The sequence below is a fragment of the Ornithorhynchus anatinus genome, chromosome 18 (assembly GCF_004115215.2).
Source record: "Ornithorhynchus anatinus isolate Pmale09 chromosome 18, mOrnAna1.pri.v4, whole genome shotgun sequence".
Lineage (NCBI taxonomy): Eukaryota > Metazoa > Chordata > Mammalia > Monotremata > Ornithorhynchidae > Ornithorhynchus > Ornithorhynchus anatinus.
The window spans coordinates 40926212-40948263 of NC_041745.1; the positions used below are offsets into that span (position 1 = coordinate 40926212).

The 22052-nt window shown below is 56.8% G+C and overlaps 1 protein-coding gene across 1 annotated transcript; it reads right to left on the reverse strand.

Annotated features, from left to right (window-relative positions):
* Positions 1-2681: 2681 nt before the first annotated feature.
* LEPROT lies at positions 2682-18591 on the reverse strand. The gene is made up of 5 exons (XM_029083030.1): positions 18528-18591; positions 10125-10200; positions 8706-8714; positions 6496-6677; positions 2682-2943 (listed from the first exon to the last, which is right to left on the reverse strand). Exons 1-5 carry the CDS (start codon positions 18541-18543, stop codon positions 2714-2716), a joined length of 513 nt encoding a protein of 170 aa, XP_028938863.1. The 5' UTR covers positions 18544-18591; the 3' UTR covers positions 2682-2713.
* Between the last annotated feature and the right edge of the window lie 3461 nt (positions 18592-22052).

Consider the following 22052-nt stretch of genomic DNA (forward strand, 5'->3'; position numbering starts at 1 on the left):
ATGACCGACGGAGACACCGGGGTGGACGGCAGGTGGATCCCGTCGACGGCAAGATCGCTTCACAGTTAAACCTTGCGGCTGGACCGCAAGCCCGTTGTGGGCTGGGAACGTGTCTGCCAACTCTGCTGTGCTGAACTCTCCCAAGCGCTTAGTACAGTGCTCTGCACGTACTAAGCGTCGGATGAATACCACCGATGACGACGATGGCAGCAGGTGAGGAATGGGCCCAACTCTTTAGGGCCTCCGCTTCGACCTCTTCCCCCAAGGAAAACAAACCTGGCCTCCAGATCAAAGAGTGAAATCTCTGACAAATTTTTGCCTGGGGGGGGCTCCGCCCAGCGCAGCTCAGACTCACCAGGAACAGCTTCAATCCCTTGACCTTCCTCTCTACGTTTTTCTGTTCAGCCAAAGAACCCACAGACAGAGAACTTCCCGTTGGCCAAGTTTCTGCTTGACGGTTAATTCCCTAAGCCCGTTTCTAAAACCAGCTCGTCGGAACGGAGGTCTTCCATCACCGCTCATCGAAAAGCTGGCCGGAAACATTCCACTTAGATGCTTTCGGCTGCCTCCACCAGGCGTCCCGGTAGAACGGGCCTCTTGCAAAAACACCGTAGCCCACGGTACCTGGCGGCGAAAAATGTGGAATCGAAACGGAGCTGGCCCTGGATCGAAGCTGACACGCGGAAATAGGGAACTTCAGAATCGACAAACAATTCTGAGTGGCAAACCGGGTCCACGGATCTCTGTCTGTTCAACTTGGGAGTCCGTAATTTACGGGCGCTGGTTGATCCGGGACTCCCGGTACCCGTCCAGGGGTTTAGGACTGCTCTCCAACTTCCTCGCTGACCTGATAACGTGGATATGAAAACAGAGCTGGTGCTTTTCAAGAAGACTGGGCATCTGGCGGATGATGAGTCAGTTAGGCATTAATTCCCTTCAGACGTTTAAGCACGAGGGTGTTGCTTGTTCCCAGAATCGAGGCGACCAAGTGCCATTTGTCAGCCAGATTGAAACCCGCGGGTTGGCTTTTCGAATATGGCCACCGTCGTTTCTTGGCAGGGTGAGTTGCTGATAAAGACCGCCGAGGTGGGTCACGTCTTGGTCTACCTGTGCCCTTTCGGCACAGGGGTACTGCTCTATGAATTACTTTTTCTCTGTAATCAAATGCTCCTGCATTCCTAGTCAAGTTCGGTTAACACTATGAAAGTTCAAATATAATAAAAATAAGTATGTGCGATGTTTAAAATTAGACAGCATTCGCATATGATTTCACTGGATACAGACACGGGAACTATTTAAGTAAACCCGCACCACCCTCAGAAAACAGGAAAATATCGGATCGTTCAGAAACTCTTTAAAAAAAATGACCTTCCAAACTCCACTGGGGTTCTCATTTCTCCTGCTTCGAGCTGGCGCGGGAGCGTGTTCCTTGCATTAAGGCAAAATTCATGACTAAAAGCTTTTCCAAGGGCAAAGCAGTGTCAGTTAGTAGTATACGGTAATAAATGCTTAAAAAACCAAGTGCTTAAACTACTCTCGAAACAACAGGATCCCCACTCCTCCACCACCGCGACGCCCAGGGTGGAACAGTCCTACGGCCAAAAGGTCAGCTGAGCGTTAGAACCCGTGGCCACCAGGGATCTGATCGACCCCGCAAACGCCCTGCGCCTTCGGCCTCGAAATGCATAAGCTTGCAGGTAAAACTGAACTCGTTTACCCCTGGTGCTCTACTCACCTGGCTCTCACTGCTCCATGAGAGGTCGGGGAGGTGCAGAAGGCAGGGGCAGAAAGCAGAAGGCAAAGAAGCAAGAATTTTGACTAGGGCTGAGGAGAAGGGAAGAGCGAGCCTCCCCTCCGCCTCCATGCACGAGAGGAGAGTGGAGCGGGGTTAGCAGATGGGTGGGGAAGTGCGAGGTTAAAGCCAACCAGGCTTCTGGGACATCCCTATCACCATCCGAAGGATGCTCTGGGACTGAACATGGATCGGGCATTCTGGGGGGGCCGGGGTGCAAATCTGGGCATTAAAGAGACGGATGAGCAGCTGGGAGAGAGGTGAGGTCGGGGGTGGTGGGCCGTCCCATCCGGGGGGACATCTGTTCAAAATCCCCCCGGACGGCCCCAGGACTGCCCGGCCAAAACCGAGACTTTGTCAGTCTACTTGCCAGCCAAAGCCGCTGTCGTGGCTGACGTCATCCCGGAAACAGCTGAGCTCACCCACAGCGAGTGTTGGGCAAGTGCTGGACTGAGCCCGTTTTATAATTGCACAAGGCCTGACTTACTCTGAAAAAGCGAGAGGAAAGTGTTTCCAAAGCCCCTGAATGGAACAATCCCAAGAACATTTTCCTCATTGCGGACCACGGCCGGTCCCCCGAGGAGCCGCCCGCTTACGCTACCCGGGCCTCGGACGGGGGCGCGGCCGGGGGGGAATGTAATGACGGCCCTCCCGCCGGGAGCCCCCGTCCGGAGAGGACCACACATCGGTGCCGGCTGAGACGGCTCGTGCGTCTGAGCGCGGCGTCGGCCAAGGTGTGCAAACCGTGGTGGGCTTTCCCGACCTCGGATCGGTAGGGACGTAAACCCGCCCCGGCACCACGGCGAGGGACCGATGCGTTTCGAAAACCCTTCCGGGACCTCACCGTGAACGTGGTCGTGGTAGCGCGGCGTAAAAAAAAAAAAAAAAACAAAGAAAGAAAAAGATGTATTCAACATGAGACTAAAACGCTACGGAAGCACCTGTAACGTATACGTCTATACACATTTGCACACGAAGACTATATACGGTAAGGACTCGATCCAATGCGTCGGCGAGGTTCTCGACAACGTCAGTCGCTACCACTGTTCCCCAGCTAAAATCGTCTCCTCGACCAAACACGAGGAAAAAGCCCAAGATGGTGAGAAAATCACACGTGCCCGCCCAGGACGAGACACAGGCTCCCCACTTATCTGAAATACAAGAAGAGAGAAGATTAAACAACCTTTTATTTTTTCATCAACGGCTATTTATAAAGCTCCGTTATCTCTCCGCACGAGAAATGCCAAACGAAAGACTACACCCAGCCGCTAAAAAGCCTTAATAATATAATAGACCCGAGACGTCGAACTCTTCGGTATTAGTCTAATTACCCCGGTAATGGCGGCTAATTAAATCCAGTCCCGGGTCTCAAAATTTTCCCCATTTAGGCATATTTCGCCAAATCTACTAGTCTGCAGGACAAAATGACTGCTTCAAGTCAAACGCGCGTAGCCAACGATCCCGATTCCCAGTGATGGGGATGAGAGTTCTGTATATTGTTTTGGGGGGGTTTTGTTGGGGTTTTTTTGGGGGGGGGGGGGTGTTGGGGTTTTTTGTGTGTGGTTTCTTTTGGTGGGGCGGCGGCGTGAATCAAAGCAACAAGGTCGAGGGGAGGGATTTTTAGAGAGAAAAAGACTTCGGGGATAAAAGGGCACTTTGAAGACGCACAGTTGCTTTTTGTCGTAGAGCAACACAATTAGGAATTGGGGCTCCCTCTGCTGGGTATTTTTAATTTTCCCCCATTCACACGACAGTGGCAACGTTAGAGAGGGAGGGCAGAAGAAAAGGGATCTGTAAGGAAATTGCGCAGCAGTGAGGGTCCAGGTGCGCGGGAGCTCAACGAACGTTACTGGATGAAGACAGGCCTGGGACCAGAGAGAAGTCAAGAGCGGAAGAAATGGCAAGAGAAAAGGGCGTCTGGGTCAAAGGGGAAGGGTCGATTCGCCTCCCCCAAATGCTACTTTGAACAACTCGGAGCCTAGCTGTGATCTTGTCAGCGGAGGGAGGAGTGACGGATCAGATCGCCGACGAGAAGACTTGCCCTTTCAGAACGAGGGCAGCACGGCCTACGGGAGTCCGAAGGAGAACTCCGATCTTCCCCACCCGAACCCTATCCTCCCCGCGATTTTCCCCGTCGCCGGAGACGGCACCGCCACCTTTCCCGTCTGGCAAGCCCGCACCCTTGGCGTTTCCTCGAGTCATCGCTCTCACTCAACCGCGTAGTCCATCTATCACTAAATCCTATCAGTTCGACCTTCACAACGTGGCTAAAATCCGCCCTCTCCCTCTCCACCCCAACTGCTCCGACGTCACTCCGAGCACTTATCCTATCCTGCCTCGACTACTGCATCGGCCTCCTTGCCGACCACCCCGCCTCCGGTCTCTCCCTCACCAGTCCACACTTCACTCTGCGGCCCGGATCATCTCCCGTAGAGTCGGTGTATCCCCCGCTCCTCGAGAACCTCCGGTGGCTGCCCATCCACCTCTCCACCAGAGAGAAATTCCTCGCCGCCGGCTTTAACGCAGTCGGTCACCTTGCCCCCTCCTCCCTCACCTCACTGACCTAATGGCCAACCATCCCACCGTACCTCGCACTCGTCTAACCTCAACGACCGACCTCTCGCCCACGTCCCGCCTCTGGCCTGGGAACACCCACCCTCCTCTTCATCTCCGACAATGATTCTCCCCACCTTCCGAGCTTAATTGAAGATACATCTCCAAGAGCCTTCCCTAAACTAAGCTTTCGATTCCTCTTTTTCCCGTCCCTTCTGAATCACCCTGATTTGCTCCATTTACCGATTATCTATTAATTTATTTAATAGTTTATTTATCATTAATGTCTGCTTCCCCCTCTGGAATATAAGTTTCACCGTGGACAGGAATGTGTCTGTCACATTGCCTGTATTGTAACAGTATGGTATTTGTTAAGCACTTACTATACACCAGGCACCGTTCTAAGCGCTGGGGGGAGATTAAAGACGATCGGGTTGGACACAGTCCCTGCCCCACATGGGGCTCACAGTCTTAACCCCCGTTTTACAGATGAGGAAACTGAGGCCCAGGAAGCGAAGGGATTTACCCAAGGTCACCCAGCAGACAGGTGGCGGAGCCAGGATCCGAACCCATTAGCTTCTGACTCCCGGGCTGATGCTCGTTCCACTAGGCCATACTGTACTCTCCCGAGCCCTTAGGTCAGTGCTCCGCGCACAGTTTAGCACTCAGTAAATACAACCACTCGATTAAGCACACAGATCTGGGAGTCAGAAGGACTTGATCCTAATCCCCGCTCTGCCACTTGTCTGCTGCGTGACGCTGGGCAAGTCACCTCACTTCCCTGTGCCTCGGTTACCTCTTCTGTAAAATGGGCATTAAGACTGAGTCCCATAGGGGAACTGACTGATTAGCTTGTACCCACCCCAGTGCTTAGTTCAGTGCCGTGGAACATATTAGGTACTTGATTGGTATCATTTTCTAAAAAAATAGGAAGTGACCCTAATGCTGCCCACAGGAAGCTGCCTTCCTCACTCTCGCTTCTGGAACCATTCCTTAACCAGGCCGTCCCCACCTCCTGTGGGTTTTCCAAAATCTCTCGCTTTCTTGAATTCGGGGCTGTCCAAGGATTTTTTTTTATGGTATCTGTCACACTTCCATGGGCCAGGGCACTGTCCTGAGCGGTGGGGTGGATCCAAGCTAATCGTGGTTGGACACAGTCCCTGTCCCACATGGGGCTCACGGTCTTAATCCCCGTTTCCCTGTGAGGGAAATGAGGACCGGAGAAGAAAGTTCCCTTGATGATAATAATAATAATAATAATAATAATGTCGGTATTTAAGTGCTTACTATGTGCAGAGCACTGTTCTAAGCGCTGGGGTTAGATACAGGGTCATCAGTTGTCCCACGTGAGGCTCACAGTTAATCCCCATTTTACAGATGAGGCAACTGAGGCACAGAGAAGTTAAGTGACTTGCCCACAGTCACGCAGCTGACGAGTGGCAGAGCCGGGATTATATTATTATATAATCATCATCATCATCATAATTACGGCATTTGTGAAGTGCTTACTATATGCCAAGCACTGTTCTAAGCACTGAAGTAGACACAAGGTAAGCAGGTTGTCCCCCATGGGGCTCGCAGTCTTAACTCCCATTTTACAGATGAGGTAACTGAGGCCCAGAGAAGCTAAGTGTCTTGCCCAAGGTCACCAGCAGACAAGTGGCGGAGTTGGGACTATAATAATGATGTTGGTATTTGTTAAGCGCTTACATGTGCCGAGCACTGTTCTAAGCGCTGGGGTGGACACAGGGGAATCAAGTCGTCCCGCGTGAGGCGCACGGTTAATCCCCATTTTACAGATGAGGTCACTGAGGCACCGAGAAGTGAAGTGACTCGCCCACAGTCACACAGCTGACGAGTGGCCGAGCCGGGATTCGAACCCACGACCTCCGACTCCCAAGCCCGGGCTCTTTCCACTAAGCCAAGCTGCCCCGGGCCACCCGGCAGACAAGTGCCGGGCACCGAACCCGGGGGGGGTTCTGACTCCCAGGGCCCGGGCTCCAGCCACCGGACCGCACTGCCGGTTTCGGTCTCGAGGAAGAGTCGGAACGGCCCCCGCACCCGCTAAGCGTCGGGGAACTGCGAGCTGACGACTCCCCCGCCCCGCCTCGGCCTGGCGGCTCCCCCAGGGAGAGGGCAGAGGGTCCCACCTACCACAGCGACCCGGGCGAGGATGACGGGAAACCCGAAGGCGGAAACGACGATCCCGGTGGTGAAGAAGTAGGCCAGCTCCCGACAGGCGTTGCTGCCGGAGTCCGAGTCGTCGCTTGCCCGCGTGGCGATGAAGTGGGGGATGGGGGGAGAGCGTGTAGAGATGAGGACGAAGAGCGGCAGTACACCCTGGGAGAAGGGGGAGCGGGAAAAGACAGAAGCGGGGGGAAAGAGTTCACTTCGGGTAATAATACCCATGCGGCACTCGTTCGGCACTTACTGAGCGCTGTTGGAAGCGCCCGGGTGGATACGAGCTAACCAGGTGGGACGCATCCCACGTCCCCCGCGGGGCTCACGCTCTTAATCCCCGTCTTACAGATGAGGGAACTGAGGCCCGAAAGTCAAGTGGACTGGCCCAAGGTCACGCAGGAGACACGTGTCGGAGCCGGGCATTAGAACCCAGGTCCTTCTGATTCCTAGGCCCGTTCTTCATCCCCTAAGCCACGCGGTCCCATCAATAATGGCATTCACTGGGCACCTACCATACGCTAAGTGCCGGGGTGGGGGACGAGATCATTCATCCATCCATCCATCCAACTGTATTTATTGAGCACTTACCGTGTGCAGAGCACCGTACTAAGCGCTCGGAACGGACAGTTCGGCAACCGAGGGAGACAATCCCTGCCCAACAGTGGGCTCACAGTCTAAAAGGGGGAGACAGACAACAAAACAGAACAAGTAGACGGGCATCAGTACCATCAAAATAATCAGATCTGACAAGTGCCCGTCCCACCCTGGGGGGGGCTTCTGACCTAAGACAGAGGGAGGGGAGGTGTCTTAGGCCCATTTTACAGATGGGGAGACTGAGGTCCGGCAGGGTCAAGTGGCTTGCCCAGGGTCACACAGCAGCCAATGGAAGGGCGGGGATCAGAACCTCCATCTGCCGACTCCCGGCTCCACCCCCTTTCCACTTAGGCCAAGCTGTCTCCCGAGGAACTCCGTGACGAATTCAAAGGTAAACGCGCGTTGCACCCCAACAGCTCCCTAGACCGATACCGAAAAGTGCTCTTTACACTTCGGAACAGTAGCTCACAGTGGCCGAGACAGGTTCCAAACCGCTAGGTGCTGATTTGTTTTAAAAAACAATTTAAAAAAAAAATGAGCTGGTGCTTCCCTCTGTTTTCCTTACATCCCCGTCTCTTCGGCCCAGATGAGGATCTGGCGGCACGGCCTAGTGGGAAGAGCACAGGGCTGGGAATCGAGAAGCCTGGGTTCTAATCCTGTCCGCACCCTTTACCTCCTCGGTAACCTTGGGCAAGTCACTTAACTTCTCTGTGCCTCGGTTTCCTTATATGCCAAATGAGTACAAGACGCTGGTCCTCCTTCCCCATTAGATTGCAAATCCCACGAGGGACAGGGACCGAGTCCGAGCCGACCACATTTTTAGCTACTCCAGCGCTCGGCACGGTAGTTGGGACAGAGTAACGGCCGAGTGTTCTCGTGAATAGGCAGGGGCCTGGGAGTCCGAAGAACTTGGGTTCTAATCTGGCTCCGCCACTTGCCCGCTGAGAGACCTCGGGCAAGCCGCTTCACTTCTCTGGACCTCAGTTCCCTCAACGGGAAAACGGGGATTAAGAATGCGAGCCCGGTGTGCGACAGGGGCTGTGTCCAACCTGATCAGGCTTGTATCTAGCCCAGTGCTCGGCACAGTGCCCGGCACGCAGTAAACGCCGCACAAATACCATAAGATGAAAGAAAGGAACCACTTAATAATAATGATTATTATATTTGTTAAGCGCTTATTATGTGCCAATCGCTGTTCTGAGCGCTGGGATAGATACAAGGTAGTCAGGTTGTCCCACGTGGGACTCACAGTCTTAATCCCCATTTTTCAGATGAGGTCACCGAGGCCCAGAGAAATGAAGCGACTTGCCCACGGTCACCCAGTTGACAAGTGGCGGAGTGGGGACTGGAACCCATGACCTCTGACTCTCAAGCCCGGGCTCTCTGCAGTTCAGCGTTTAGAGAAGCAGGGTGGCTCAGTGGCATGGGATTAGAACCAGGATTAGAGCCGGGATTAGAACCCATGACCTTCTGACTCCCAGGCCCGTGCTCTGGCCATTAGACCGTAAGCCCGTCAATGGGCAGGGACTGTCTCTATCTGTTGCCGATTTGTACACTCCAAGCGCTTAGTACAGTGCTCTGCACACAGTAAGCGCTCAATAAACCCGACTGAATGAAATAAATGACAGATATGGACAAAGGTCCTGTGGAGCTGGGGGGGGCGGTGGAAGGACGAACAAAGGGAGCTGGTCCGGAGGACGCAGAAGGGAGTTGACGGGCAGGAAAGAGGGCTTAGTCAGGGAAGGCTTCCCGGAAGAGATGCGCCTTCAATAAGGCCTCGAAGATGAGAGAGTCGTCGTCAGTCGGCTCTGAGGAGGGAGGAAAGGAGGCAGGAAATCCTGGCGAGGCTGACCAGGGGCCTGACCCTCGGCTCCACGGAACCAGAGGGAGGAGAACCAGCCCCGTCGGTGTCCAAAGAGGGCCCGATCCGCTCAGGCCCCCACGGGGGTCCGGGACCTCGACCCGAATCCCACACTCGCCGTCCGAGGGGGCGAATCCCCATTTCGCAGACGAAGACGCTGAGGCCAAGAGAGACTGAGCGACCCAAGGGTCCCACGGGAGGCAACCGGCGGAGCCGGGATTAGAATCCAGGTCCTCTGGCTCCCGGCCCCGCGGTCTTCCCACTGGGGCCACACCGCTCCTCGTGTCCGTCTGCTCTGTCTTCTCGTGGGTGCTCTCTACAGCGTTCGCCGCTCAGTTCGGTAGTAACGGATTGAGAGGGCGGGGTATCAGACGTTTGCCCCAGGGGTCGGAGCAGGTGAAAATGCACGTATCCGGGGCCGGAGAGGAAGAGGCGGTGGGACTCCGGCAGGGGACGGTTCTCTGCTGCCCACTGGCCCTCCCGCTGCAGGGCGGGCCTGGGGGGCGGGGTGAGGCGGGGCGGTGTGCGCTAGTTTTATCAACATGCAGGGCTCCTGGGCGCCCCGATAACCCACCAGCTCTAGAAATCTCCAGTCCCCACGTGGTGTACTCGGTCTGAGAGGGCTCGAAGCCCTAGGAACCAAATCTGTTGGGACGGAAGAAGCCACACGGACGGGTTCACATCGGAGGCAACGCTCTGGGCCTCCTCCTGGGGCAAAGAGATGGTTACGGGTTTCGGCGGGGTATCCGTAAAGCACTTACTGTGTGCCAGACACTGCACCTAAGCGCTGCGGTAGACACAAGATAACCAGGTCGGACTGACCGCGTCCCATCCGGTGACTCACGTAAAATCCCCGTTTTACAGGTGAGGGAACGGAGGCCCACAGAAGTGAGGTGACTTGCTCAAGGCCACACTGGGGACGAGTAGCGGAGCGAGGATTAGAACCCGGGCCCTCCCGGGCCCGGGGTCTGTCGGCTAGGTAATTCCTTTATACTTTCTCATCCCCGTCTAATGTCGGTGAGAAAGTCGGGTAAATCGGGGTTGACACGTGAAACGTGGACCGAGGCAAACACCGGGCCGGGGCCGGGGCGGGGGGGGGGTCGCGCACACAGATGTCATTTTTGAAGGCTGATTTTCGCTTACCCATAATCCTCCAAGGCGCAGCCCAACATAAGAAACGTCAGACCGATGGCTCCGCTGAAGGATAAACCCACCAGGGCTGCAAAAGACCACAGAGGTCAACCGTTAGTTTGGAGAGCTCCAACCGAAGAGACGTTCATTCTGACGCGACGAGCGAAGGGATGCCCGTCTCTGGCGCTCTGAAAGAGCGGGTGCGTCGTTTTATAAATAACAACAACGGTCATTAAGTGCATTTCCACGTGCCAGGCACTGGGCTGAGCACTGGGGTACACACAGGCTAACCAAATGGACACACTGCCGACCTGCACTTTCCAAGCGCTTAGTACAGTGCTCTGCACACAGTAAACGCTCAATAAACACGATTGAATGAATGAACGAACGAATGAATCCCACATGGAATTTGCAGTCTGAGCGGAAGCGAGAACAGAGATTTGATCCCCGTTTGCAGATAAGGAAACTGAGGGTCAGAAAAGCGAAGGGACTCGCCCAAGGTCACACAGCAGGCGAGTGGCGGGGCCGGGATTCGAACCGAGGTCTCCTGCTTCCCAGTCGCGTGCTCCTTCCGCTAGGACACACGGCTTCTCGAAACCTATCAAGGCCGATCTAAAAAACCCTGAGTTCTAATCCGGGCCCTGCCCCTTGCCTGCTGTGTGACCTTGGGCAGATCACTTCACTCCTCCGCGCCTCAGTTCCCTCATCTGTAAAACGGGGATTAAGACTGTGAGCCCCGTGTGGGACGTGGACTGTGTCCAACCTGATTATTTTGTATCTACCCCAGCGCTCAATACAGTGCCTGGCACATTAATAAGTATTTAAGAACTACCATTAGAGAAAATATAGAAGCACAGGAAAATCTCCCTCGGTGAGAAAACCCGCCTTCCACGAGAAGCCTATTTTCCTGTCTGAGGAGGACGGGTTCACAAATATTCAGTCAGTCAGTCAGTCAGTCGGTCGGTCGTATTTATCGAGTGCTTACTTGGGTGCAAGGCACTGTAAAAATAGTAATAATAATTGCATTTGTTAGCACTTACTATGTGCCAGGCACTGTATTAAGCCCTGGGGTGGATAATAATTACGGTATCTGTTAAGCACTTACCAGGTGCCCAGCCCTGCGCTAAGCACTGGGGTAGATACAAGGTAATGAGGTCGTCCCCCCGTGGGGCTCACGGTCTTAATCCCCATTTTCGAGGGAACAGGCCCACAGAAGCGAAGTTTTGCCCAAGGTCACACAGCAGACACGTGTGGCTCGGTGGAAAGGGCCCGGGCTCGGGAGTCAGCGGTCACGAGTTCGAATGCCGGCTCTGCCGCTCGTCAGCTGTGTGGCCGTGGGCGGGTCACTTCGCTTCTCTGTGCCTCAGTCACCTCATCTGTGAAACGGGGATTAACCGTGAGCCTCACGTGGGACGGCCCGATTACCCTGGATCTCCCCCGGCGCGTAGAACAGTGCTCGGCACATACTAAGCGCTTAACGGATACCAACATCATTATTATTATTATTATTGTGCGGCGGAGCCAGGATCAGAACCCACGACCTCCCGACTCCCAGGCCCGTGCTCTATCCACTACGCCCTGCTGCTTCTCGATACTAAGCGCCTGGGAGAGGATAATATTACAATAAGCCGATACACTCCCTACCCACAGTGAGCTTACGGACTATCTTCTCTCCCCGGCATATTCTTGAGCTCCCTGGACCCAAAAGACAACCGTCCCCTGTTCCGACTGAACCCCCGCCTGCATCGCCTGAGGGGAAAAAAAGCCGGGGCACTCCCTGGGACCAGAGCTCAAGGTGGCTACTACACTTATCAAAAAAATGCAAATTCCAGTCCCGACCTGGGGCCCCGCCCAAGTTGAACCTCGAGACCAGCCCCCTAGTCTTTTCTGGAGGTCCGGGGAGACTCTAAGCTCCCTGAGGGCAGAGATCGTGTCTAGAGAAGCAGCGTGGCGCAGTGGAAAGAGCACGGGCTCAGGAGTTCGAATCCCAGCTCTGCCGCTTGTCGGCTGTGTGACCGTGGGCGAGTCGCTTCGCTTCTCCGGGCCTCAGTTCCCTCATCTGGCAAATGGGGATTAAGACCGTGAGCCCCACGTGGGACGACCCGATTCCCCTGTGTCCACCCCGGCGCTTAGAACGGTGCTCGGCACACAGTGAGCGCTTAACAGATACCAACATTATTATTATTATTAGTCAGTCAGGCGATCGTATTGGGTGCTCACTGTGCGCAGAGCACCGTTCTAAGCGCTTGGGAGAGTACGATCGAACAACAGGACACATTCCCTGCCCGCAAGGAATTTATGAGTACCAGAAGCAGGCTTATTGAGGTGATGACACAGAGAATCCGTGACGGGTAATCCCCAGGAACCAAACTATTCCCAGGGTAATACGCAACGTGTTGCAGTGTAATAATAATTAATAACTGTGATATCCGTTAAGCGCTCACTATGTGCCAAGCACCCTTCTGAGCACTGGGGTAAGTACAGGGTAGTCGGGTTGTCCCATGTTAGAGAAGCAGCGTGGCTCAGTGGAAAGAGCCCGGGCTCGGGAGTCAGAGGTCATGAGTTCGAATCCCGGCTCTGCCGCTCGTCAGCTGGGTGGCCGTGGGCGAGTCACTTCGCTTCTCCGGGCCTCGGTTACCTCATCTGTAAAACGGGGATTAACCGTGAGCCTCACGTGGGACGACCTGATTGCCCTCTATCTACCCCAGCGCTTAGAACAGTGCTCGGCCACATGGTAAGCGCTTAACAAATACCACCATTATCGTTATTATCATCATCGGAGGGCTCACGAGTAACAGAAGCAGGTTTATTGAGGTGATGGCACAGAGAATCCGTGACGGATAATCCCCAGGCACAAAACCATTCCTAGGGTAATAAGTAAGGTGTTGTAATATAATAATAATTAATAATGATGATATCCGTTAAGCGCTTACTATGTGCCGAGCACTCTTCTAAGCACTGGGGTAGTACAGGGTAATCAGGTTGTCCCGTGTGGGGCTCACGCTTTTAATCCCCGTTTTACAGATGAGGCAACCGGGGTCCTGAGAAGTTAAGTGACTTGCCCGAGGTCACCCGGCAGACAAGTGGCACGGCTCAGTGGAAAGAGCACGGGCTCGGGAGACAGAGGTCATGAGTTTGAATCCCGGCTCTGCCACTCGTCGGCTGTGTGACTGTGGGCGAGTCACTTAACTTCTCTGTGCCTCAGTGACCTCATCTGTAAAATGGGGACTAACTGTGAGCCTCACGTGGGACCACCTGATCACCCTGTATCTACCCCAGCGTTTAGAACGGTGCTCGGCGCATAGTAAGCGCTTAACAAACACCAACATTATTAAGTGGCGGAACGGGGATTAGAACCCATGTCCTCTGACTCCCAAGCCCGGGTTCTTGCCACTAAGCCATGCTGCTTCTCCCAAGCACTTAGTACAATGCTTTGCACACAGTAAGTGCTCAATAAATACCACTGATTGATCGAAGGGGCCCGGGATTGGCTCGATTTGCTCATTTCAGCCACTTCGGGTCACGGGGAAGACAGAGAGGCGAGCGGAACCTACTTGGAAAAAAAAAAAAGAGAGAGAGAGAGAGAGAGAGAGAGATGGCAAATTTCTGCTTTGTTTGCTTTGAGTGGGTGAGATTTTCCTAGCAGATACTGGGGTCGGGGAGGGACGATTTGAAATGAGAGGGCTTGTTTCTGCTCGTCTGAACCGTATTCTCTCCGCCTCCCCCCCGGGCCCCCAGTAGTACTGGGGAAGGCAGCGTGGCTCGGTGGAAAGAGCCTGGGTTCGACTCCCGACTCTGCCACTTGTCAGCTGTGTGACCGTGGGCGAGTCACTTAACATCTCTGTGCCTCAGTGACCTCATCTGTCAAAGGGGGATTAACTGTGAGCCTCACGTGGGACGACCTGATGACCCCGTATCTCCCCCAGCGCTTAGAACAGTGCTCTGCACATAGTATGCGCTTAACAAATACCGACATTATTAGTATCGAGTGAGCACTTACTGTGTTCAGAGCACCAAACTAAATACTCGGGAGAGTCCGACAGAATTAAAAGACACAATCCCCTGACAGAGTCCAACAGGAGAGACAGTCACAGATTTACAGAAAGCAGCCCAGTGGACAAAGCCCGGGCCCGGGAGTGGAGGACCTCGGTCCTAAACCCGGGTCCGCCACTTGCCTGGCGTGTGACCTCGGGCGAGTCACTTCCCTTCTCCGTGTCTCACTTCCCTCATCTGCAAAATGGGGATTCAATACCTGCGCTCCTTCCCACTTACACTCGGAGCCCCGTGAGGGACCTGATTATCTTCTCTACCCCAGCGCTTGGCACGGGGCTCGGCACAGTGAACGCTTACAAGCCAGGGGTAATAATAACGATGGTATCCGTTAAGCGCTCGCTCCGTGCCGAGCACCGTTCTAAGCGCTGGGGGAGATACGCGGTCGTCCCACGTGGCGCGCACAGTCATAATCGCTATTTTAAGGAGAACTGAGGCACGGTGAAGTGACTTTGCCCAAAGTCACCCAGCTGACGGGGGGGCGAAGCCGGGATTAGAACCCACGTCCTCTGACTCCCAAGCCCCAGCTCTGCCACCTGACGGGAGGTGTGACCTTGGGTGAGCCACTTAACTTCTCTGTGCCTCAGTTACCTCATCTGTAAAATGGGGATTAAGAGTGTGAGCCCCGTGTGGGACGGGGACTGTGTCCGACCCGACTGACCTGTATCTACCCCAGGGCGCAGAACGGTGCTTGGCCCATAGTGAGCGCTTAACAAGTACCAGAATTATTATTATTAAAACGGGGATTAAGCCCGTGAGCCCCGCTTGGGACAACCTGATGACCCCGGATCTACCCCGGCGCTCCGGACAGTGATGGTACTTAAGTGCTTAGTATGTGCCAAACGCTGTCTTAAGCACTGGGGTAGATACAAGATAATCAGGTTGTCCCAGGTGGGGCTCACAATCTTCATCTCCGCTTGACAGATGAGGTAACTGAGGCACAGAGAAGGGAAGCGACTCACCCGAAGTCACACAGCCGACAAGTGGCGGAGCCGGGATCAGAAATCACGTCCTCTGACTCCCAAGCCCGGGTTCTTTCCACTGAGTCAGGCTGCTTGGCAGACAGTAAACACTTAACAGATCCCACAGTCGTCATTTCTATTATTGTCTCCCCTCAATCAATCAATTCACAGGACTTTCCGACCGCCTACCGAGGGCAGGGCACCGCACTAAGCACTCGAGGCAGTACGTAGACGCGATCCCCGCCCACGAGGATATTATCGTTTACGAGGGGAGACAGACGTTAAAAGAAATGAGAGGGCATAAAGGATGAGCGTGTTAGTGCCGTGGGGCAGGGGGGAGTATCCAAGTGCTTAAGGGGGGTCACATTCAAGAGCGTAAGCAACGTGGGGGGAGAGCGGACATGAGGGCTTAGTCGGGGAAGGCCTCCTGGAGGAGGTGTAACCTTAGGTGGGGAGAGAGGCGGTCTGTGGCCGATTCATTCGTTCAATAGCATTTATTGAGCGCTTACTCTGTGCAGAGCACTGTACTAAGCGCTTGGAATGGACAAATCGGTAACAGATAGAGACGGTCCCCGCCCTCTGCCGGGCTCACGGTCTAATCGGGGGAGACGGACGGACAGGACCGACGGCGATAAGTAGAATCGAGGGGCAGAACATCTCATTAAAGCAAGAGCAAATAGATAGAATCAGGGTGACGTGCACCTCGTTAACAAAATGACGACGATGAGATGGCCGATGAAACGGGAGGGAATCCCAGGCGCTAGGGAAGATCTGGGCCGGGGGTCGGCAGCGGGACGGACCAGACCGGGGTGCGGGCGGGGCGGGTTGGCGTTGGAGGCGGGGAGTGTGAGGATCGGGTTGGAGCAGGTAAGGTAGGAGGGAAGAGAGCCGACGATAAGAAGTTCGGGTCCGACGCGGAGGGGGGGCAAGCCCTCTCCCTCCCTGGGCCCGGGGGAGGAGCAGAAAAAGGGAAGGGCAACTCTCCTCCCCACAGAGGCTGAGGAAGAAGCAGGATCCCTCCGTCCATTCACTCGACGGTATTTACCGAGCGCTTACCGTAAGCGCGGCACTGTACTAAGCGCTTGGAAAGAGCCACCGCTTTGTTGCGCAGCGTGGGAGAGCTGGTTGTGGGTAGGGAATTACCGACTCTGGCCCGACGGTCCCTCCCGAGCGCTCGGCGAAATGCTCCGCCCACGGCAAGCGCTCCATAAATACGATGGACCGGTGGATCGATTTCCAAAAGTCTCGTGTCCGGACCCAATTTAGGCAAGCGCCGATTAGGACACTTGGGCCAAGAGCTAGGAAACCAGGAGAGATGAAAGGAACTGGGGCTGGGGGGGGGGAGGCTCTGGCGAAAGGGAAGTCTCTTTGGGCTACTACTGAAGGACGAGGATCGCTCCCCGCAGAGCGCGTGGCTTCTTCTGGGCCCAAGAAGAAGAAATGGGTTCAGGCGGCATTTGGGGGAATTTCCATCCGGCAGGATTATCGGGTCGAGGCGACCCAGGGGACAGGCTACGCCGCCCCCCGGACCGTGGAAGCCGGGAAACGCTCATTCGCCTGGCTTGGGCCGCCAGAAGGGGAGCCGCACGGTCTCCCTCCCGGATAGCGAGGACGGCGTGAAAGGAATTTCGGTCCCGCGGGAAATCCCAGCCGGGGTCAGAGGAGATGCCTCAGGGAAGGGAATCGGGACCGGGGAGTGAGGAAAGGGAAGACCGCGAAGGTCAGCGTCCGTCCGACCCGCGTCTAACGGGGCCGCCGTGGCGCCCGGGGCAGCTTGGAGAGGGGTCGTCCTCCTCGGGTGGAGACTTTCAGAAGTCCAGGATGACGCACGGCCACGGGCCGGGGCGAGAGGCCGGGCCCCGGGAGGCGGAGAACGCGCCTCCCCTCCCCCGGGCCTCGGCTCCCCCGTCTGTAAAATGGGGATTACAGACTGTGAGCCTCGGGTGCAACGGGGGCTTGGCGTGGATGCCCAGGTCATTTTTCGAAATAAAAAAGGCCAGCCCGTGTTCCTCCACGTCTCGGGGACGGCCGGTGGTTGCCCATTCACTTCCCCATGAAACAGAAACACCTCAGCGTGGGCTTTCGAGCAGAGGAGCGCCCTGCCCCCCTCCGACCTCACCTCGCCGCTCCGCGACTCCAACGCTGCGCGCACCCTCCGCTCTTCTAACGCCGACCTACCCGCCGTACCTCCATCTCGTCCACCTCACCATCGACCCCTCGCCCACGCCCTCCTTCTGGCCTGGAATTCCCTCTCCCTTCCCCCATCCGACAGACCACCAATCTCCCTACTCTCGAAACCCGGTCAAAAGCACGTCTCCTCCAAAAGACCTTAGCGGAGCCCTCGTTTCTCCCCACTCCCCATCCCTCCCGCATCGATCTACACCTTTTATTGACCCTACTCTCCATCCCACGGCAATACTAATAAGAATTACAGTATCTGTTAAGCGCTTACTATGTGCCAAGCGCTGCTGTAAGCACAGGCGTAGATCCCAGGTAATCGGGCGGTCCCACGTGGGGCCTCGCGGTCTTCATCCCCATTTTTCCAGAGGAGATAACTGAGGTGCAGAGAAGCGAAGTGACTGGCCCAAGGTCACCCGGCTGACAAGCGTGGCTTAGTGGAAAGAGCACGAGCTTGGGAGTCAGGGGTCGTGAGTTCTGATCCCGGCTCCACCACCTGTCGGCTGTGTGACCGCGGGCAGGTCACTTCGCTTCTCTGGGCCTCGGTTCCCTCATCTGTCAAACGGGGATGAAGACTGTGGGCCGCACGGGGGGCCACCTGATTATCTGGGATCTACCCCTCTGCTTACAGCAGTGCTCGGCACGTAGTAAGCGCTCAACAAATACCCTCATTATTATTATCATCACCCCAAGTGGCGGAGCCGGGGTTAGAACCAGGCGGCCCTCTGCCTCCCAGGCCTGTGTAACAAGTACCCTCATTATTATTATTATTATTAACATTAACACAAGCAGTGCGTCTTAGCGGAAGGGGCCCGGGCTTGGGAGTCGGAGGTCATGGGTTCTAATCCCGCCTCCTCTTCTTGTGTCAGCTGTGCGACCCCGGGCGAGTCGCTCCTCCGGGCCTCGGTTCCCTCCTCTGTCAAATGGGGACGAAGCCTAGGAGCCTTGTGCCTCCCCGGGCGCTCAGAACAGCGTCTGACACATAGTAAGCGCTGACCAAACAGGCCGGGAGCCCGCTGGCGGGCGGGGCCGGTCTCTCCCCGTCGCCGAGCTGTCCCTTCCAAGCGCTTAGTGCGGTGCTCCGCACACAGGAAGGGCTCAGTAAATACGAGAGGAGGACTTGGCTGCCGCCCTGGACTGGCGGTGGGGGGCTGGGGGAGGCCGGGCCTCCTCCTGCTGCAGGGGCAGCGACCCCCGGGGAGCTCGGGGAAGGGCCGCCCCGTACCTTTAATGCCGGCCATGGTTCTCCACGAGCTGCTGCTGCTGCTGCTGCTGCTGCTGCTGCTGCTGCTGCTAAACGTGCTGCCCAGGCTCGTGCAGCTCCTGCAGCTCCTGCGGCTCGTGCAGCTCGTGCAGCTCCTGCAGCTGCCGCCGATGGAGCTGCCCCAGCCGCCGCTTCCGGCTTCCTGCTGCTGGGGCTCCCGACTAGGCCCCACCCCCACCCCCGAGGAAGCCCCGCCCCCCTGACCGCGGCCCCCGCCCCCTCCAGTGAGCCTGCGCACACCCCCCCCGACCGCGGCCCCGCCCTCCGGGCAAGCCCCGCCCTCTGACCGCGGCCCCGCCCCAAACCGCAACCCCGTCCCAATGAGCATGCGCACACCCCTTGACCGCGGCCCCCGCCCCAGTGCGCATGCGCACACTCCCTAACCGCGGCCCCGCCCCCCCCGTGAGCATGCGCACACCCCCCCTCCCAACCGCGGCCCCGCCCCCCGGGAAAGCCCCGCCCCTGACCGCGACCGCGCCCCCAGTGAGCATGCGCACACTCCCTAACCGCAGCCCCGCCCCTTGCTTAGAGCAGCACCTCGGCTTAGGGGCAAGGAGCCCCGGCTGGGGCGTCCGAGGTCCTGGGTTCGAATCCCCCCTCCGCCACGTGTCTGCTGGGGGACCTTGGGCCAGTCACTTCCCTTCTCGGGGCCTCAGTGGCCTCATCTGTCAAATGGGGACGAAGTCTGTGAGCCCCACGCGGGACACCCTGATCACCTTCTGTCTCCCCCAGCGCTCAGCACAGTGCTTGGCACCTAGGAAGCGCCTAACGATTAGACCGCGAGCCCGTCAAGGGGCAGGGACGGTCTCTATCCGTTGCCCAATCGTCCATTCCAAGCGCTTAGTCCAGTGCTCTGCACACAGTGGGCGCTCAATAAGTACTATTGAATGAATAATAAATATTATAATAAATATTATTAGGTCCCCACAGGTTAGGCCCCCCCCCCCCCCAGATAGGCCCCACCGCCTGGATAGGCCCTGGAAAGAGCCCAGGTTTGGGAGTCACGGGTCATGGGTTCGAATCCCAGGCTCTGCCACTTAGCTGTGTGACTTTGGGCAAGTCCCTCAATAATAATAATGATGTTGGTTATTCGTTAAGCGCTCGCTACGTGCCGAGCACTGTTCTAAGCGCTGGGGTGGACACGGGGGCCTCCATCAGGTTGTCCCACGTGGGGCTCACAGTTTTAATCCCCATTTGACGGGTGAGGTCACTGGGGCACCGAGAAGTTAAGTGACTTGCCCAAAGTCACACAGCTGACGAGTGGCCGAGCCGGGATTCGAACCCATGACCTCTGACTCCAAAGCCCGTGCTCCCCCTGGGCCTCAGCGGCCTCATCTGTCCAATGGGGATGAAGACCGGGAGCCCCACGTGGGACGACCCGACGACCCCGTATCGACCCCAGCGCTTAGAACGGTGCTCTGCGCATAGTAGGCACTTAAATACCAACACCGTTATTACTGTTAGTATTATTATTAAGAGGCAGAGACGCAGCACGGGCCTGCAAATGTGGCTCAGCGGAAAGAGCACGGGCTCCGGAGTCAGGGCTCATGAGTTCGAATCCCAGCTCTGCCGCTTGTCGGCTGCGGGACCGTGGGCGAGTCACTTCACTTCTCCGGGCCTCAGTTCCCTCATCTGGAAAATGGGGATTAAGGCCGTGAGCCCCACGTGGGACGACCCGATTCCCCTCTGTCTACCCCGGCGCTTAGAACGGTGCCCGGCACGTAGTAAGCGCTTAACAAATACCAACATCATCATTATTATTATTATTATTATTATTATTATTAAATGCCAGCCCAGCCGGGGCTCGCAAGCAGTCTGCCCTAAGTCATCTTAATGATGATAACGTCGGTATCTGTTCAGCGCTCACTACGTGCCGAGCACCGTCCTAAGCGCCGGGGGAGATCCGGGGTCATCGGGTCGTCCCACGGGAGGCTCACGGTTAATCCCCGTTTTACGGCTGGGCTAACCGAGGCCCAGAGAAGTGAAGCGACTCGCCCACAGTCGGCTGACCAGTGGCAGGGCGGGGATTCGAACTCGTGACCTCCGACTCCCAAGCCCGGGCTCTTTCCACCGAGCCACGCCGCTTCTCCGCTGCGTCTTCTCTCAAACCCGTTCTGCAAATCAAGCCTGGATTGGGAGGTTTTCCCCCTTGGTTGGGCCCCGGGGCTGCTTTCGCAAAAGTTGTCCCTGCGGTGGTACTTACCGAGCACCTCCCGGGCACGCCGGACTTCACTCGGCACGGGCGAAGGCACCACAGAAGCCCGGGAGGCAGCGGCTTACGTCACCCCGGGAAGCGGCGTGGCTCGGGGGGAGAGAGCCCGGGCTTGGGAGGCAGAGGTCCCGGGTGCGAATCCCCGCCCCGCCACCTGGCAGCCGGGTGACCGCGGGTGAGTCGCTTCTCTGGGCCTCAGTGACCTCATCTGGAAAATGGGGATGAGGACCGGGAGCCCCACGTGGGATGACCTGATCACCTTGTATCTCCCCCCCCCGCCCGCCCCGCCCCGCCCCCAGCGCTAGCACAGTGCTTTGCGCATAGTAAGCGCTTACCAAATGCCATCATCATCATCATCATCATCATTATTATTCTGAGGGAAGGGCGCATTCAGGGTATTTACAGAAAGAGGAAGCAGAAGAGAGAATTGTACGAAACTGATTTCATGTATGTGCCCGAGCGCTAACGGCAAGGTATGAATCAAGAGGAGCCTGCCAGAGCAGAGCTCTCCTCGGGCCCTCCCGGCAGCGTGGCTCAGTGGAAAGAGCCCGGGCTTGGGAGTCGGGGGTCACGGGTTCGAATGCCGGCTCTGCCACCCGGCAGCCGGGGGACCGCGGGCGAGTCGCTTCACTGCTCCGGGCCTCCGTTCCCTCATCTGGAGAACGGGGATTAACCGTGGGCCTCACGTGGGACGACCCGACGAACCCGTATCTCCCCCGGCGCTTAGGACGGTGCTCCGCACACAGTAAGCTAAGCGCTCAACACATACCAAACCTCGTCGTCGTCGTGATTTCCGGCTGGCTGTCTCAGAGACACCCTTCTCTCCCGTGGCTTCCTGTGCCCCAGCTAGACCGGTAAACTCCTCGCGGGCAGGCATCTTGCCTACCGTCTCCTCCGTACTCTCCCACGGGCTCAGAACGGTGCTCCGCACACGGCAGGCTCCCCACCAATCACAACGAGGACGACGACGACGACGGGATCCGTTGGGCACTCGCCGTGCGCCGGGCACCGTTCCCGAGCGCCGGGGGAGAGCCAAGGTCGTCGGGTCGTCCCACGTGGGGCTCGCGGTCTCCGTCCCCGTTTTAGGGGGATTAAGGCAGCCGGGGCCCGGAGAGGCGAAGCGACCGGCCCGAGGTCGCCCGGCCGACAGGCGGCCGAGCCGGGACCGGAACCCACGACCTCCGACTCCCCGGGCCCGGGCTCTCGCCGCTGCCTCTCCGCGACCGCCCGATGGCCGGCTCCCCTACGGGCAATGGGCTCCGAGGCTCCGCCCG